Source organism: Pleuronectes platessa, chromosome 14 (genome assembly GCF_947347685.1).
Source record: "Pleuronectes platessa chromosome 14, fPlePla1.1, whole genome shotgun sequence".
In the NCBI taxonomy this organism is placed as follows: domain Eukaryota; kingdom Metazoa; phylum Chordata; class Actinopteri; order Pleuronectiformes; family Pleuronectidae; genus Pleuronectes; species Pleuronectes platessa.
Genome location: NC_070639.1, coordinates 21,194,042 through 21,210,710, shown reverse-complemented (window position 1 = coordinate 21,210,710; position 16,669 = coordinate 21,194,042). Strand labels below are relative to the sequence as shown.

General features: G+C 41.3%; 1 protein-coding gene across 2 annotated transcripts; it reads right to left on the bottom strand.

Annotated features, from left to right (window-relative positions):
- Nucleotides 1-4,386: 4,386 nt before the first annotated feature.
- Nucleotides 4,387-10,292, bottom strand: faima (Fas apoptotic inhibitory molecule a). Of its 2 annotated transcripts, XM_053439755.1 has the most exons (6): nt 10,154-10,292; nt 9,207-9,352; nt 8,628-8,856; nt 7,140-7,189; nt 6,667-6,847; nt 4,387-6,309 (listed from the first exon to the last, which is right to left on the bottom strand). In XM_053439755.1, the coding sequence occupies exons 2-5, from the start codon at nt 9,318-9,320 to the stop codon at nt 6,698-6,700; spliced, it is 543 nt and encodes a 180-aa protein (XP_053295730.1). In that variant the 5' UTR covers nt 9,321-9,352; nt 10,154-10,292; the 3' UTR covers nt 4,387-6,309; nt 6,667-6,697. The 2 variants fall into 2 exon arrangements, with proteins under 2 accessions (XP_053295730.1, XP_053295729.1); XM_053439754.1 differs by lacking the exon at nt 10,154-10,292 and having other exon boundaries at nt 9,207-9,549.
- Between the last annotated feature and the right edge of the window lie 6,377 nt (nt 10,293-16,669).

The following is a 16,669-nucleotide window of genomic DNA, read 5'->3' as shown; positions in this document are numbered from 1 at the left end:
GTCCTGATCACAACATATTTACCAGTAGCCACAGTGGTTTTTTTTGTCCAAATGTCACCGATGGGCTCTAGGTTGTTCCTGTAAATAAGGGTCAAGTATTTTGATAGAGGTAAGAGGTCCACAGATGTTCTCCATAAAAGCTTTCACTCAACCAAATCACATCCCAGGTTTGTGTTGCCGTTCCTGTCACCAAAAACAGTTTTAATCTCAACCGTCATCATAAAGGCAGTGGAATTACACGCCAGCAGTTCATGCAGTGCCTCTGCCACCCTGTAGATGGCAGCATGCACTGTGAAATGTTAAAAGGATCAGTTAATTCAGCAAATCACTTTTATAGTTATAGATCAGTCACAATTCTGAAATCAACATCATTTAGTTATATCTCTTTAACCCTTTAAACACATTGAAGACACCAATAATGAGAAAACATCTTTATTTTATATCTTAGGTAAACACAAGGTGCTTCCACAGACATTTATTTCGCCTTTTCAAGTGTGTATAAGCTCCTCTCAACCTGTGGAGGTCCTGCAGGATACATTATGTGAACCTGTTTTGCAGTAGATCAGAGCAGCTTTTGTATGACTTAAAACCCTTATTCATTTGAGGTGCTTTGGTTTAAATCATTAAAATAAAGTCACACATAAGGTTAAGTTGTTTGAACAATCTTTTGTTGTTATACACACATGCCTAACTGATGGATGAGACCCACACCTGTAACTGTCTAAAACTACCATATTAAAATACAAATAGTTTGTTGCTAGATGTTCATCTGGTAAATATTACATTGTTTAACATTATTATAATTTTTTACTGTCCAAATTGGCCTGTGTGACTGTATGTCCAGGTAATGGTGTATGACTTCTGGCTGCAGGTCCCTAAGCAGGAAGGGTCAACTCTAATGTTTAATAATAAGTATTTAAAGTTTTTTCTCTAGGGTGCAGTACCGTGATACGACAGCAGATGGCCATTGTCCCACAGGAGAGGGGAACTGCAGCTCTCGGGCTCCCTCTTGTGGTGGACCAACAGCATCACATCCATATTATTAATTTTAAAGGCAAAAACCTGCTTTATAGGTCAGATAAAATGAGAATAACGTGGAGGTTAAATCTCATGGCTTTGTTCATGGAAGTTTTTTTTTATGGTGCAGTACCGTGATACGACAGCAGACAGCGCCCTCGTCCCACTGGAGAGACGAACTACAGGTGTCAGGCTCCCTCTTGTGGTGGACCAACAGAATCACATCCATGTTATAAATTTTATTGGCAAAAACCTGCTTTATAGGTCAGATAAAATGAGAATAACGTGGAATTTAAATCTCATGGCATTGTGTTATTAACTGTGATGATAAAAAAAAATCTTAAACCCCTTATTCATTTGAGGTGCATTAGTTTAAATCATTGAAGTAAAGTCACACATAAGGTACATTTTTTTGAATTTTTTTTTCTTGTTATACGCACATGCCTAACTGATGGTTGAGACCCACACCTGTAACTGTCCAAAAGTACCATATTAATATAGAAATAGTTGTTATTTAGGTGTTCATCTGGTAAATATTACATTGTTTAACATTATTATAATTTATACTGTCCAAATAGGCCTGAATGAGTGTATGTCCAGGTAATGGTGTATGACTTCTGGCTGCAGGTCCCTAAGCAGGAAGGGTCAAATCTAATGTTTAATAATAAGTATTTAAAGTTTTTTCTCTAGGGTGCAGTACCGTGATACGACAGCAGATGGACATTGTCTCACATGAGAGGGGAACTGCAGGTGTCGGGCTCCCTCTTGTGGTGGACCACCTTTATCACATCCATATTATTAATTTTAAAGGCAAAAACCTTCTTTTTAGGTCAGATAAAATGAGAATAACGTGGAGGTTAAATCTCATGGCTTTGTTCATGGAAGTTTTTTTTTATGGTGCAGTACCGTGATACGACAGCAGACAGCGCCCTCGTCCCACTGGAGAGACGAACTACAGGTGTCAGGCTCCCTCTTGTGGTGGACCAACAGCATCACATCCATGTTATAGATTTTATTGGCAAAAACCTGCTTTATAGGTCAGATATATGAGAATAACGTGGAATTTAAATCTCATGGCATTGTGTTATTAACTGTGATGATAAAAAAAAATCTTAAACCCCTTATTCATTTGAGGTGCATTAGTTTAAATCTTTAAAGTAAAGTCACACATAAGGTACATTTTTTTGAATTTTTTTTTCTTGTTATATTCACACGCCTAACTGATGGTTGAGACCCACACCTGTAACTGTCCAAAAGTACCATATTAATATAGAAATAGTTGTTATTTAGGTGTTCATCTGGTAAATATTACATTGTTTAACATTATTATAATTTATACTGTCCAAATAGGCCTGTGTGACTGTATGTCCAGGTAATGGTGTATGACTTCTGGCTGCAGGTCCCTAAGCAGGAAGGGTCAACTCTAATGTTTAATAATAAGTATTTAAAATTTTTTCTCTAGGGTGCAGTACCGTGATACGACAGCAGATGGCCATTGTCCCACAGGAGAGGGGAACTGCAGCTCTCGGGCTCCCTCTTGTGGTGAACCAACTTTATCACATCCATATTATTAATTTTAAAGGCAAAAACCTTCTTTTTAGGTCAGATAAAATGAGAATAACGTGGAGGTTAAATCTCATGGCTTTGTTCATTTTTTTTATTTTTTATGGTGCAGTACCGTGATACGACAGCAGATAGCGCCCTTGTCCCACAGGAGAGACGAACTGCAGGTGTCAGGCTCCCTCTTGTGGTGGACCAACAGCATCACATCCATATTATAAATTTTATTGGCAAAAACCTGCTTTATAGGTCAGATAAAATGAGAATAACGTGGAATCTAAATCTCATGGCATTGTGTTATTAACTGTGATGATAGAAAAAAAATCTTAAACCCCTTATTCATTTGAGGTGCATTAGTTTAAATCATTAAAGTAAAGTCACACATAAGGTAAATTTGTTTGAATTTTTTTTTCTTGTTATACGCACATGCCTAACTGATGGTTGAGACTCACACCTGTAACTGTCCAAAAGTACCATGTTAAAATAGAAATAGTTTGTTATTTAGGTGTTCATCTGGTAAATATTACATTGTTTAACATTATTATAATTTATAGTGTCCAAATTGGCCTGTGTGACTGTATGTCCAGGTAATGGTGTATGACTTCTGGCTGCAGGTCCCTAAGCCGGAAGGGTCAACTCTAATGTTTAATAATAAGTATTTAAAGTTTTTTCTCTAGGGTGCAGTACCGTGATACGACAGCAGATGGCTATTGTCCCACTGGAGAGGGGAACTGCAGGTGTCGGGCTCCCTCTTGTGGTGGACCAACATCATCACATCCATATTATTAATTTTATTGGCAAAAACCTGCTTTATAGGTCAGATAAAATGAGAATAACGTGGGGGTTAAATCTCATGGCTTTGTTCATGGAAGTTTTTTGTGTCAGGCTCCCTCTTGTGGTGGACCAACAGCATCACATCCATATTATAAATTTTATTGGCAAAAACCTGCTTTATAGGTCAGATAAAATGAGAATAAAGTGGAATCTAAATCTCATGGCATTGTGTTATTAACTGTGATGATTAAAAAAAAATCTTAAACCCCTTATTCATTTGAGGTGCATTAGTTTAAATCATTAAAGTAAAGTCACACATAAGGTAAATTTGTTTGAATTTTTTTTTCTTGTTATACGCACATGCCTAACTGATGGTTGAGACCCACACCTGTAACTGTCCAAAAGTACCATATTAAAATAGAAATAGTTTGTTATTTAGGTGTTCATCTGGTAAATATTACATTGTTTAACATTATTATAATTTATAGTGTCCAAATTGGCCTGTGTGACTGTATGTCCAGGTAATGGTGTATGACTTCTGGCTGCAGGTCCCTAAGCAGGAAGGGTCAACTCTAATGTTTAATAATAAGTATTTAAAAATTTTTCTCTAGGGTGCAGTACCGTGATACGACAGCAGATGGCCATTGTCCCACAGGAGAGGGGAACTGCAGGTGTCGGGCTCCCTCTTGTGGTGGACCAACAGCATCACATCCATATTAATAATTCTTTAGGTAAAAACCTGCTTTATAGGTCAGATAAAATGAGAATAACGTGGAGTTTATATCTGATGGCTTTGTTTTATTAACTGTGATGTTAAAACATTTTTTAGCAACCATACATGTTTTGTGGTAATTTATTGCTTACTATTTATGCATTTTCTGATGACTCTCACAGCCCACTTGCAGTGGCTTCACGGCCCAGCAGGGGGCAGCGGCTCAAACTTTGGGAATGACTGGTCTAGATGTGCTGTTATCACCACTTCACAGATCAGGGAACACACCGCTTGTTTTAACACAAATCAAACGCTGCCCTATATAGTTTACCAATAATGTAAATTTTTATTAAAGGGTCATTTCATCAAGGCCAACCAACTACTCAGCTGTACAGATATGAAGTTAAACACAATTGACATTTTACAAACATGTAGGGGGACTGGAAATAAAAGTGGAAAACAGACGTTAACACAAAGCCTTAATACAGGACATATAAAAGACATGACATTAAATCTGATACTCTGAAGGATACAGTAACAGAAATCAGTGTCGAGCAGGAAAGCCCACCTCTGACTTTGGAAATGGTTTGATGCAAAAATAAATTATCCATTTATCTTTTCCTGGAGCTTTGAGCAGGTGACGTGTTCAAGTCAACTTTGTCTATTCTGCCATATGTACAGGACTTGGACGGGATTGTAATGCCGTATCTCTCTGATCCCCCGGTGTTGACGTATAAGTAGACAGGACATATAAGTACACAACATATTAAGTGCAATTTAAATAATAAAAAAAACATTTAACATACACTGTAAAAAGGTCAAACCTTAATTTGAAGCCTAAAGGTTGAGTTCAACCTCTGTCTAACACAACATTTGGCCTGCGCATTAACAAAGAGACAAATGATTGGTCCGCAGAATTCCACACATCTCTACGAACGTACTGCTTATAATTCTGCCAATAATGCAACGTCGGACTGATTGTCTTTTGACACTAATACAGCCATTAAATTACACACTACTGCAAAACATCACATGGCTGAACCAAACGAACAGAGACCATTGAACAGCTCAACATAGAATGAAACAAAATATCACTCCTGGGCTGTGCACACTGGAATGACGCTACATTCAAGAAATATTCTTGTCCACTGATACTTAACCCTACTGTGCATTAATGAAAAATACAAGAAAAGTGGGCATGAAGCACAGTGAGAGCAGGATGAGGTTTATTGTTTGTGTCTATGTATTTCCAACAAAATGACAACAGGGGCCTGTAGTACGAGGTGAGGTCAAAATACCCAGGATAAATTTTTGTTATCCAGCTTAATTTAAGCTAACATCATCCTGACATCCTGCACTATGACGCTGGTTATCAACGGTCTCAGTTAAGCCTGAGTATCATATATTGTGATAAGGTCTTTGTTTGTTAGCAGCTCTGTTTTAAAACCACACACATGGAAAGTCTGGACCAGAAAAACCATTTCAGTCATCTTTTAAGAAGTCTACTGACCCAGTCAGGACCCTGCAGAGTGATGGTTACGCTCCCATGCCGGCGGCCGGAGGCCCGATGCTTTTGGGTTGTCTGTCCGTCCGTGCGTGCTATTCCTATGATTGAGATATCTCAAGAAAGCCTCAAGGGAATGTCGGCAAATTTGGCACAAACATTCACTTGGACTCAAAAATGAACGAATTACATTTTGGTGCCTGGAGGTCACGGCTCAAAGTCACGTCAATGTGAATGTGATGAGGACTGCCAGTGGGACCTTTCATTACATCTGGAACAACTCACTCCTCACACAGCACATTTTGCCTTGTGAATGTAATATCTCAGGAACACCTCAAGGGGATTCTTTCAAATTTGGCACACATGTTCACTTGGACTCACGGATTAACAGCTTCGAATTTGGTGGCCAAAGGTCGAGGCCTCGGTGGCCTCATGAAACATGTTTTTGGCCTCAACCTCAGGGCCGTAATTCCAGATTTCCAGGGATTTGATTGGCAAGTACTTTCAGGTTTTGATCTCTTATCTTGAACGTGACAGCTCCGGAACATTTGAGTGGTTCTGCATATGTTATCATGGTGATATACCCTGTTTAGAAACCAACCAGCTTTGTAGTTCTGAAAACTCAGTTATCTTGCAAATCCTGCTTCGTAGTACAGGCCCCCGGTGGAGTCTGGGGTTTACTGGCTCAGGTTATTCGGTGTTTGTGTGTGTTTCCTACAAAATGAGAACTGGAACAGTACATCTGTAAACAACCAGAGGAAAACTTCAGTGAGATAAATATGGCGTCTGGCCTCCACTATTGATAATATTACTAAATTGATAGTATTGATATGAAAATAAAGTACCAGTTTACTTCTCAAAAGTGTTTTTCTGTGTGAGGTTACTTTTCTGAGACAGTAAATCCCTTTTTGTGATGGAAATGGCTGCATCTTCTAAATCTGCCCACACATTGGCCTGTCTGTCACCACATTATTAACATCCTACCAATATGGCTCATATACCCTCCACTTCACGGTCATCAAAACATAGGAGCACATCCGTCTGTCCGCTGGTCCCCGACCCCCCCCCCCCCTCTCATTGTCAAACATACAAACCGGACCTGGCCTTCGCCCCCTGACGTAGACGCACTGTCACTCAGTGCACTCCGCTATCTCTGTGCCGTCCACGAGCAGCGTGTGAATGATCCCGTCTCTTCTCTTGCCGCTGCTCACGGCCTTCACACAGCAGTTGTGGTCCCCGAGTGAGAAATGTGTCTCCGTGCCGTCGTCCACGAACTCGCCCTGCAGGCAGCAGTCAGAGGACAAAGACAAGCAGGTTGGTCAGTTCCATGCCATCGGCTCCTGAGCTGATTTAGAAACGGAAAGCTGCAGAAGCACCGAGAGGTTCTGCCCATAGAGGATGAACAATTACATCAGTTACAAGGAGTATGGATTATATTATGAGTTATGGGGCCCATCATCATATGGAGACAGGAATTTACAGATGACCACTTTCGATTTATCTGATGACTTCTTGTATGTCCCTTTTAAAAACCAAAAAAAATATGTACGTTCTAATCGGTGTTGTACTTACTGCAGTTTCAATATTTTGTCCATTGCACCAAACGTCCATAGTGTCTTTCTCTAAAAGAAAAGGAAAATCAAAGAAACATCAAACTGTTGGACAACAAAAGTACAAGATGTGACTGCACCTGGTTTAATGGGTTATATTATTGTGTGTGTGTGTGTGTTTGTGTGTGTGAGTGCGTGCGTGCGTGACCCTAATATGAGCGTAAATAGATTCTAATGATCGCGTTGAGAATTTGCCTGAGCTGATATTATTAAATTATTCTCTCACAAAGTTATGTGTGCGGATTTATTTCTTCAAATTTGTATTGAAAAAAATGTACTTACACACTTTTTGTTCAAGGATGGTACTTTGTGAAAAGTCTGTGATTGTGTGTGAGGAATTTTATCTGCGTACTTTCTTTGTAGCACACAGTTAGTTAAGACAATAAAGATTCTATTTCACAATTTACCTCTTACAAGTGTGTAACTATGACCAGCTGTACCTGGAAGCTTCATGGGTGAGCCAGCAATTGACAGACCACACCTTCAAATCTTCTATATGGTGGCCGATTGTTAGATTTATAGATCATCACTAACTACACACTGTCGTGTTGTGCACGCTTCAGCTGGTTTGCCTCCTGTTCAACAGTCAGCAGTGTAATTATAAGCAGGATTAACCTGCCCAGATGACAGAGGTGGCTGAAGATGGCGTGGGGCTTAAAGCGGTTAAAGAGCTTAGCATGGCTCAGTCATCATATTAGTAGGGAGTCCAGAAGGGGCGGAGATCAAACAATAATAAATAAGAATCCAATGTCTATTCTGATTGATTACGGGAATAAAACAATAAACCAAGAGATTCATGACATTTTAAAATGGATTTACTTTCACACCACATGGCTTCTTGCACTGGTCGGAATCAGAGAACCGTGAAACGATTGCAGTCTGTACAAAACTCAGCCGCTTTGCTTTTAACTACAACTAAGAAATGTGATCCCATCACACCTCTTGTGTCCGTTCCACATAGGCTCCCTGTTTGCATTAGTATTGATTTTTAGGATATGTCCCAGGCGATATCTCTGATCTTCTAAATCACTGATTACGTCTGCTGTCACTTCCTGAATCTAGGTTGAAAACTAAAGGACAGAGCTTTTACCGTCAGGTCCTGAGGAAATAAGGCTGACTGTGACGGTGTCTTCTTTTAAATCTCACCCAAAAACATACCTTTTTTTTTTTAAGGCATATTCCTGAATTTACTTTGGCTGCCAGGCTAATTTGAACTATTATATCTATTATTATTACCACAATTATTATTAATGTACTTCCTTCTATATTAAAACCTTATGTTTGCTTGTTGTGCAGCACTTTGTATTTTGGGTTGAAAAGTGCCCTATAAATAAAGTTATTTATATCATTACTGCTCAGTATAGGACATGTGTCTTGCCTTTATGAAAACAACAGTGATCATAATAATAAGGTGATGAGGACAGCAGGGGAATAATGACCCAACACTCACCCAGGACCACCCTGCAGTCAGTGCCATCCAAGTTGAGCACCCAGGTGCTGGTGACCTTTGACCTGTTCTCCATGTACTTCTTCAAGCTCTTGCCGTTGATCTCCAGGGTGTACTCGTAGGCGAACCCGCTGACCGCGTCGATGTTGATGGTGGCTTTGGTGTCGGATTTTCCTACGCTGAACGTCTCCTTGCCCACCAGCTTGAACATCCAGTCCCGTCTCAGGAGTTCCTGCACGTGAGGCACAGTGTAAGAATCAGTAATTCATAAACAAGACCGATTTCGTGAAATATGGGAGAAATGTTATTGAGACATGGGAACACTTAATCTAAGACTACAATGAAATTTGCATAGCCTACATTAAGAAATAGGGATAATCCCCTAGTGTCCACAGCTTTATTTTAACTTGATGATAATGGAGAGTCATCTTCTTCTAAGCAAATGATCTGTAATGTATGCTTCAATGTTTTGTGGCGTAAAATAAAGATATTTCTTGAAGAGACTTTGTGGAGGGACACTGTGAATGATGGAGCGGGTCAGGTCCTCCTGGTCTAGTCCCACTTGAAGATCACGGCTCATACCTGTCCATCCACGTAGATGACCCTCTTCCCGGTGGTGGTGCCATGTTCGAACTCTATCCTGTGGACCCCGTCGCTCAGCGCCACCTCCCACACACCAGCGAGATCACTGGACATCCTGACCTCATAAGACTCTGATGGGACACGAGCTGGGACACAAACAGCACCAGTGAGCAACCAGGCTCATGAAGCCATGGCGCATAACAGAGAACAGCGAGTACACAATGAGTTTCCGCAGGTGTACGCTGTTGCCCGACAGCAGTCCCGACGCGGGGTGATGTTAAAACATCCACATTTACTTCACTGGATGTAGAAACGTGGCTAAAGACAACAAGTAAGCAAGGTGGCGCTGTTTCCTGCATTACAACTTCTGGTGTCAGGGATTCACTTTCAAAGTAAAAGCTGGGCTTGTTTGAACCAAATACTTAATTGTGTTAATAACAACCATCTTGGTCTTACTGAATGAAAGCAGATTGTTACTCTTAGTACATCACACGGTTACATTATGTCACAAGAAGTTATCAGGGGCTCTCTTTCAAAGTAAGAGCAGGGAACGTTTGAATGTTTATTGAGACAAACAACCTTCTCAGTGTTACTGGATGAATAGAAATCCGTTTGTTTTAGCAAATCAGAAATGTGTCTAATGTCACAAATAGTTAACAGTATGAATGAATACCTTACTGATCTAACCGGGGTCGTGTGGCAGACAAAATACGTGTATCTGTCATTTCAAGTTTTAACAGTGTTTCAAAGCGTAGGCCCATATTGCACTTCAGCGACAAAACAGACATTTTATTCTGAAAAGAACGGGAGCTTCGCCACATCCGTCAGGCAACATGCTAGGTAGCTTCCCAGTAGCTCTCGCCGCTAACGTTAGCCTCTCTGCTAACAGAGGAAATAATAGCAAGGTTTAACCCGGGATATCCTGCGCCACGGTGCGGCGGGATTACCTGGACGGTGCTGAAACAGGTTTCCTCGGGGTCTGTGCTCGACGGAGGAGGAGAGTGCGACTTCCGCTCAATTCACTCAGAGCTAGCGTTAGCCACTGTTAGCTCAGAGAACGCACTGAGTCAACAGACGAGCTGTGGCTACGCCGTTTCCATAGCGACGGGAAAATCCGCCTACGTGCAGCCGAAGCCACGCCCACCAGGAGGGGGTGCAGTTTGTTTTCTCGTGTTGCTTGGATCAAGGTCTGGACCAGGTCTGGACCAGGTCTGGACCAGGTCTGAAACATGTCTGGATCAAGGTCTGGACCAGGTCTGAACCAGGTCTGAACAATTTCTGAATCATGTCTGGATCAAGGTCTGGACCAGGCCTCAACAGTTCTGGATCAGGTCTGAACAGGTCTGAACCAGATCTGAACCAGGTCTGGATCAAGATTGTTTTCTCGTTTTGCTTGGATCAAGGTCTGGACCAGGTCTGAACCAGGTCTGGACTAGGTCTGAAACATGTCTGGATCAAGGTCTGGACCAGGTCTGGACCAGGTCTAGACAATTTCTGAATCATGTCTTGATCAAGGTATGGACCAGGCCTCAACAGTTCTGGATCAGGTCTGAACAGGTCTGAACCAGATCTGAACCAGGTCTGGATCAAGATCTAGACCGGGTCTGAAACAGGCCTCACCAGGTCTGGATCAAGATCTAGACCGGGTCTGAAACAGGCCTCAACAGGTCTGGATCAGGTCTGAACCAGGTCTGGACCAGGCCTCAACAGGTCTGCATCAGGTCTGGATCAGGTCTGGATCAAGGTCTGAACCAGGTCTGAACCAGGTCTGGATCAAGATCTAGACCGGGTCTGGACCAGGCCTCAACAGGTCTGGATCAGGTCTGAACCAGGTCTGCACCAGGCCTCAACAGGTCTGGATCAGGTCTGGACCAGGTCTGGATCAGGTCTGAACCCGGTCTGGACGAACACACTAACAGGCTGCAGGGCAAAGACGCTTCCCTCCTCCACCTCATTTTACCCAGACTCCCAGAAACCATTTATTTAGATTTTCAAGATTTATCTTTCATGTGCAGGTTTACTCAGGGTTTGACCTGAAAGATAATGATGGTAACATAATTCAAACAAATTAAATGAGCATGCATTAGAAAAAGTAAAGGTATAACAATAAGGATTTAAAACAATAGTGATATAAAAGGAGATAATTAACAGCTACTATAAAGAGATTTAAGAGCTTTTAGTCTGGAATTAAAAGAGGAAACAGTTGCAGCTGAAATTACTTTATATGGTTAATAGTATAGTAAGGAGACCTTTGCCTGATGATCTAAGACACCTGTTAGGGATCTATTCAGGGAGCAGGTCAGAGATGTAAGGGGGGCTCAGCCATTAACAGAGCTCCAGTGATTTCAACGGTTTGGTGGATCATGACTCCACAGAATGTCTAATGATATGGAATTGCTATTTTTTTTTTTGTGGGGGGGGGGGGGGGGGGGGGGTGAAAAGAGTGATTGCACACCCAGTAAAAGCATGTCTTGAGTGGGGGACTTAAAAGATATCACCGCTGACCTGACCTCCTCAGTCAGGTCATTCCAGAGCCCCAGGGCCCTGGTTGGAAAAGCCCTGACCCCTTCGGTTTTCAGCCGGGCCGCTTGAACAGGCCAAATACCTGCCTGAGGATCAGAAGGTGCATGTTGGGGCATATGGTACCAACAGGTCAGAGCTATAGCTTGGAAAGAGGCCATGGAGAGCCTTGCATGTCATCAGTCAAATCTCAAAGATCTATTCCAAAACAGACTGGCGGCCAGTGTAGGGTGATATGATCGGATCTGTTAGTTCTGGTTAGAAGCCTGGCAGCTGAGGTGAGACCAGAGAAAAGGGACAGAGGCTGCAAGCACTGGAGATAATGAGTGTGTGTGTGTGTGTGTGGGGGGGGGGGGGGGGGTAATTAGACATGATGTGATGAGATGTTAGGACCAAGCTGCAGGAACTGTTACTGGCTTTTGTGTTACCACCTTAAACCACGACATGCCGGACCCTCGCCCTTAATTAAACTTAACCATTGACCCATAAATAAGCTTTTTCCCAGTTAGGTACACAGCAGTTGTGTCCACATGGACAATCTGTCCCCAATTAACTGGGTTTTAGTGTAAAATTAGCTTATGACAGACACACACACACAAAACAGACACAACGACAATGTTCAGAAACGCACACCTTTACAACCTGGTACACTTCATTCAAATGCAACTTTTTAATGCATGAAATGTACTTATTGTTGTTTGTTATGTCTTTTCTATTTGTTTTGTAAGGTTTTGCACACGCGTTTGTAAGGTCCAAACTATCCACCACGTTTTATCCGTTTTATTTGTCCAATAGGAGGCAGCAGCACTCTTGGTATCTGTGTTGAGAGAGGACCTTTGATTGGACAACCAATCCCTTAAAAAAAAGCAATGACACAGATTCGTTGAGGCAATCACCTCCACATATGAGGTTCACTTTTTACTCCTTTCCGTTTCTTTTATCCATTTCTCTTTCAAGTAACTTTCTTCTAATTGGGTTCAGGCTTCCTGATCAATTATTTCTATATGTGCATTATATTGTCAGTCAGTTCTCTAGACCTTGAAGAGTTTGAGTGATTTGCTCCAAGAAAAACTTTCTTACTGACCCCAATGACTCCACAGTCCGTCTCACATTTTAGTCTTCCTGATCCAGGAATCCAATACAGCCAATATAGAAGCAAACTTATCAAAACCTATAAAACAGAGTGCAACTCTGTTCTGTATGGAGCCTGCTGTTTTACATTCTTTAAATCGCCCTCTCTCTGAAACATAATTCAAAAGAGAAGAGACCCGAGCGTTCTAAATTCGTGAGTAAGTAAAATACCCCAGATCTTTACATATTTTAAACTTATTAAAGACAGACCCTGATCCTCTCCCAGCTGCATCTGCAAAGAGTTTAGCCCCGTCTTCATAGGTCATAAATAATCTAGAACAAGTCCAAAAATATTTATATCCAGATTTAAATTCACGTCCCAAAAGTAAAAAGAATCCTTCTTCTTGGAATATTTCCCCTCCTGAAATGAATAAGAAAAAAGATAAATCAATTCTAAAAGCAACAACAAAACTTAGAACGTTTTGAATGAAGAATGGAATCTGACTGGAACTTGTATTTGTGTTTTAGAGATTTATTTGTTCCCAGTTTGCGACCATTGATCATGGATTTGTATCTTCATTTACAGAGTGTGTAGGATGGACACAAACAGGGAGCAGGAATGTCAGCACCTCCCACCACAGACGTTAAACTGCTCCGCTGGCATCACACCACAAAGGCTCCAATCTACCTGCTCTCAGCACCCATCTAAAAGCAAACGCTTCCCAATATAACTCGGCCACGTCCTTTTAAAGACTGCTGTCTTTCCCCATCTGTCCCACCACAAGCTGCTCTAATCAGGACACGGACCTTCCTCGTCCCTCAGCCATTCCATGTGCTCCAATTAACCAACACAATGCAGTGTGTGAAGAGCACAGCCACCCGGGCAAACTACTCAGTCTCGGTTGTTTCTGGAGGAAAGCAAAGTAAGTCATAAACTTGGAAAAATATAATTATAAGTAAGAAACTCCAGGGTCTGAGGGTGATTGAGAGATGTTGTAGCACAGATAGATAGATAGATAGATAGAGAGAGAGAGAGAGAGAGAGAGAGAGAGAGAGAGATACATGCAGCTGAGAGCACAGATTTTGGCCACTTCAATTTCTGAGAAAGTAGCCAAACTGGGAGTAGAACTATGTGTGATCAAAAGCTATAATTTCAAAATAGCATGTTGTGACCAAATTACAGATTTGCTGTGTTGACAAGAGAAGGGGGGAGGGTGGGCAGGTGCTGTCATATGTGCTAAACTAGTACTTTTCAAGCTAAACACTCTTTTCTTCTAGCTTCTATTCACGGTCTAATTGGACGCTTCCTCCTTTAAATCTCACAAACAAATCAATAATTAAAACATCACATCACAAATTAGAATCCAACACAAAGAGAAGTCTTTTTTTTGTCCCTCAAGAAGCCTCTGTTTGAAATGGGACCTCCCATACAACCCTTTAATCTCCCCGGCGTCCCGTGTTTGTTTCAGTTTTTGTGAGCTTGATGGCTGGAGATTAGGTTGTGGACACAGCGCTGAAGGGTCCTGTCTATTTCACTGGGAGGGTTAAGCTGGATGAGAAAAACGGTAGCCTGAATACACCCGCGCTTGTCAGTGAAGATCTTTATTGTTGTGACACTGGCGACTCCCTAAAGCCTGTGCCGTGTGACCAATGAGACGCAGGTCATCAGCCGTAAAGTTGAGAAATATACAACGAATCAGAGAGAAACTTCCTCCCCGATGTCAGCCTGTTACTCTCACTTCCTTTGTGTATTTTCATCTGACCCTGCAGTTAAGTAGAGGTCTTTAAAAATGCTTCTTATAGTTCATAACTAACCCTAAGGACGCGTACAAGGATGAGTTTTTTTTAACCCCAAAATGATATCTGTGCTCTTATAAAAACTCAGATTCAGCACTTTCATTAATGCCCTCTGAATAAAAGTCACATCCCTCTTTCTCTCATTTTTTAATCAAGCAAGAAACAGAAAGAAATGGCCACAGTGACGCTCAGCCTGCCCTTAGAGTGCAGTGCAAATATTTGATGTCTGGTTTTCCCTCAGTAACAATCTCCCCTTTTTCAGTTTACAGAGCTGGTTTCCTGGACATTTACAGAGTTAGGTACGGTGCACGCGCTACTAACTTCAGATAAAAGGGAGAAAGTTAGTTTAGTTCTAAAGGCTGATCTGAAAAGAATAGAGAGTATTAAATTAGATCAGATCAGATCTTTTTTGGGGATAAATGATCAGATGGAAATGTATAGTTTGCTATGGCCCAAGTTGTCACATTGAAAGCCCTTCAAATCTCTCACAGTCCTTTTTATATGCAATCAAACTGAATTCCTAATACATTGGTTTCATATTACGGTGGCCCTGAACTTTTATTTAAAAATTTGTTCTGTGTATTAATCGTTTTTTTCTTGTTTTTTTTAGATGTTATATTATAAAAAAGACTAATCTAACTTTTCTTGCAAAAGGGTGAATGATCTGTGCTGCAGTAGTTGCACTAGTCTTACTGATGCTTGTCTCTTTGATATGGTATATGTAATAATTACTATGAGAATCAGCTTGAATGACCACATACAGGGAGGTTAAAGACATTCACAGTGAGGGAACCCTATATGTGCAGGTTAGTTACAATAACCTTGGAAAGCTGAACAAAGTTTTTGTAATCTTTTCTTAACGCTGCTGTATCTGCTTACTCTTTCCCCCGTGGGCTCTGTAGTCACACTACACTCATGTTTGTTTTGGCAGGACAAAAGGACAAATTGTATGGAGTGGCAAGCAGTTTTTTCTTTATTTATGGTGACATGAGATGGAAAAAACCTCCTTCATTCGATGGAGGGCGTGTCCCTCACATCAGGAGCCCAAGGCTCTTGGTAGGATGTCAAGGTTTATATGACACTGGGAATGATTCACAAAGCTGAACCACAGCATGTATGTTCCAAAACCAAGCCATAATCAGCGTCCACCACTGTGCCATTTAGGATATTTTCAAGCATCCGAGTCAAGTTTAAAATAGCATGTCTGTTCTCTCACAGAGCAGAAAGGAGCCGTAGAAATATTTAGCCAACCCACACACTGGTGGTGTGTGTTTTTTGCCTGCAAGAGAAAGAAGTCTGTGTGTTTAAATGGCGGAGAATGGCGCAAGGTATCTTGGTTTCTCTAACAAAATGACCCTTTAGTCCCAAAGGTTTGGACTGCCATTCTCACTGAAGGTGACGACAGAGCAAGGGTGATGGGTGCAAGTCCAAATCCTCCGGTGAAAATGGAGACTGGACAATAACCAAAGGACTTCTTTACTAAGCTTTCCATTTTCCTAACTCTATGAAGATGTTGAGAACTTCACATGAAGCTTAAGGCCTTACTCTCCTAACAAGTGGTCAGGAGGTAAAACATGGAGAGGTGTTAAAAAAAAAGGAGAAACAACAACGAGTCAAGAAAGAGCTTTTAAGATTTTGGTGCAGCTCCGCATTGGGGGGGGGGGGCTCTGGTACTTTAACATTGTTACAGTTTTCCCAAGGAATCACTAATGGATTTTGATGACAAAATCATGCACATCTAGGGAATTGACATGTGAAATATGGTGCAGCTTGCCTGACTCTAAAGGCACATTTGGGCCTTGGCGGAGGTAAGTGCTCATTCTAGTTTCACAAATGCATTAAACCCATTCATTTAAAATCACTGCTTTCCTTGTATTCCACTGTGAACGTGTGATTTGTATGGACGTTAATGTGCTGAGTGCACAAACTACATCAGTCTGACAGGTCACCAGAAAAGCTTGTATTCTCAATGAGCTGAATATATTCTGTCTTCCTGTGGTCAAGTACATTTTAATGAACAGTGATTGTGTTATTGACAGAATATCAAGTCATCTAAGCTCTTTTCATCTTCAAGA

What these genes read in the sequence shown, in the direction of transcription:
- faima (XM_053439755.1), bottom strand. Translation starts at nt 9,320, where the DNA reads ATGTCCAGTGATCTCGCTGGTGTGTGGGAGGTGGCGCTGAGCGACGGG. An exon ending in TCATCTACGTGGATGGACAG is followed by an intron (nt 8,857 to 9,206) that starts GTATGAGCCGTG and finishes CCTCACGTGCAG; the next exon opens with GAACTCCTGAGACGGGACTG. An exon ending in TGACTGCAGGGTGGTCCTGG is followed by an intron (nt 7,190 to 8,627) that starts GTGAGTGTTGGG and finishes CTTTTCTTTTAG; the next exon opens with AGAAAGACACTATGGACGTT.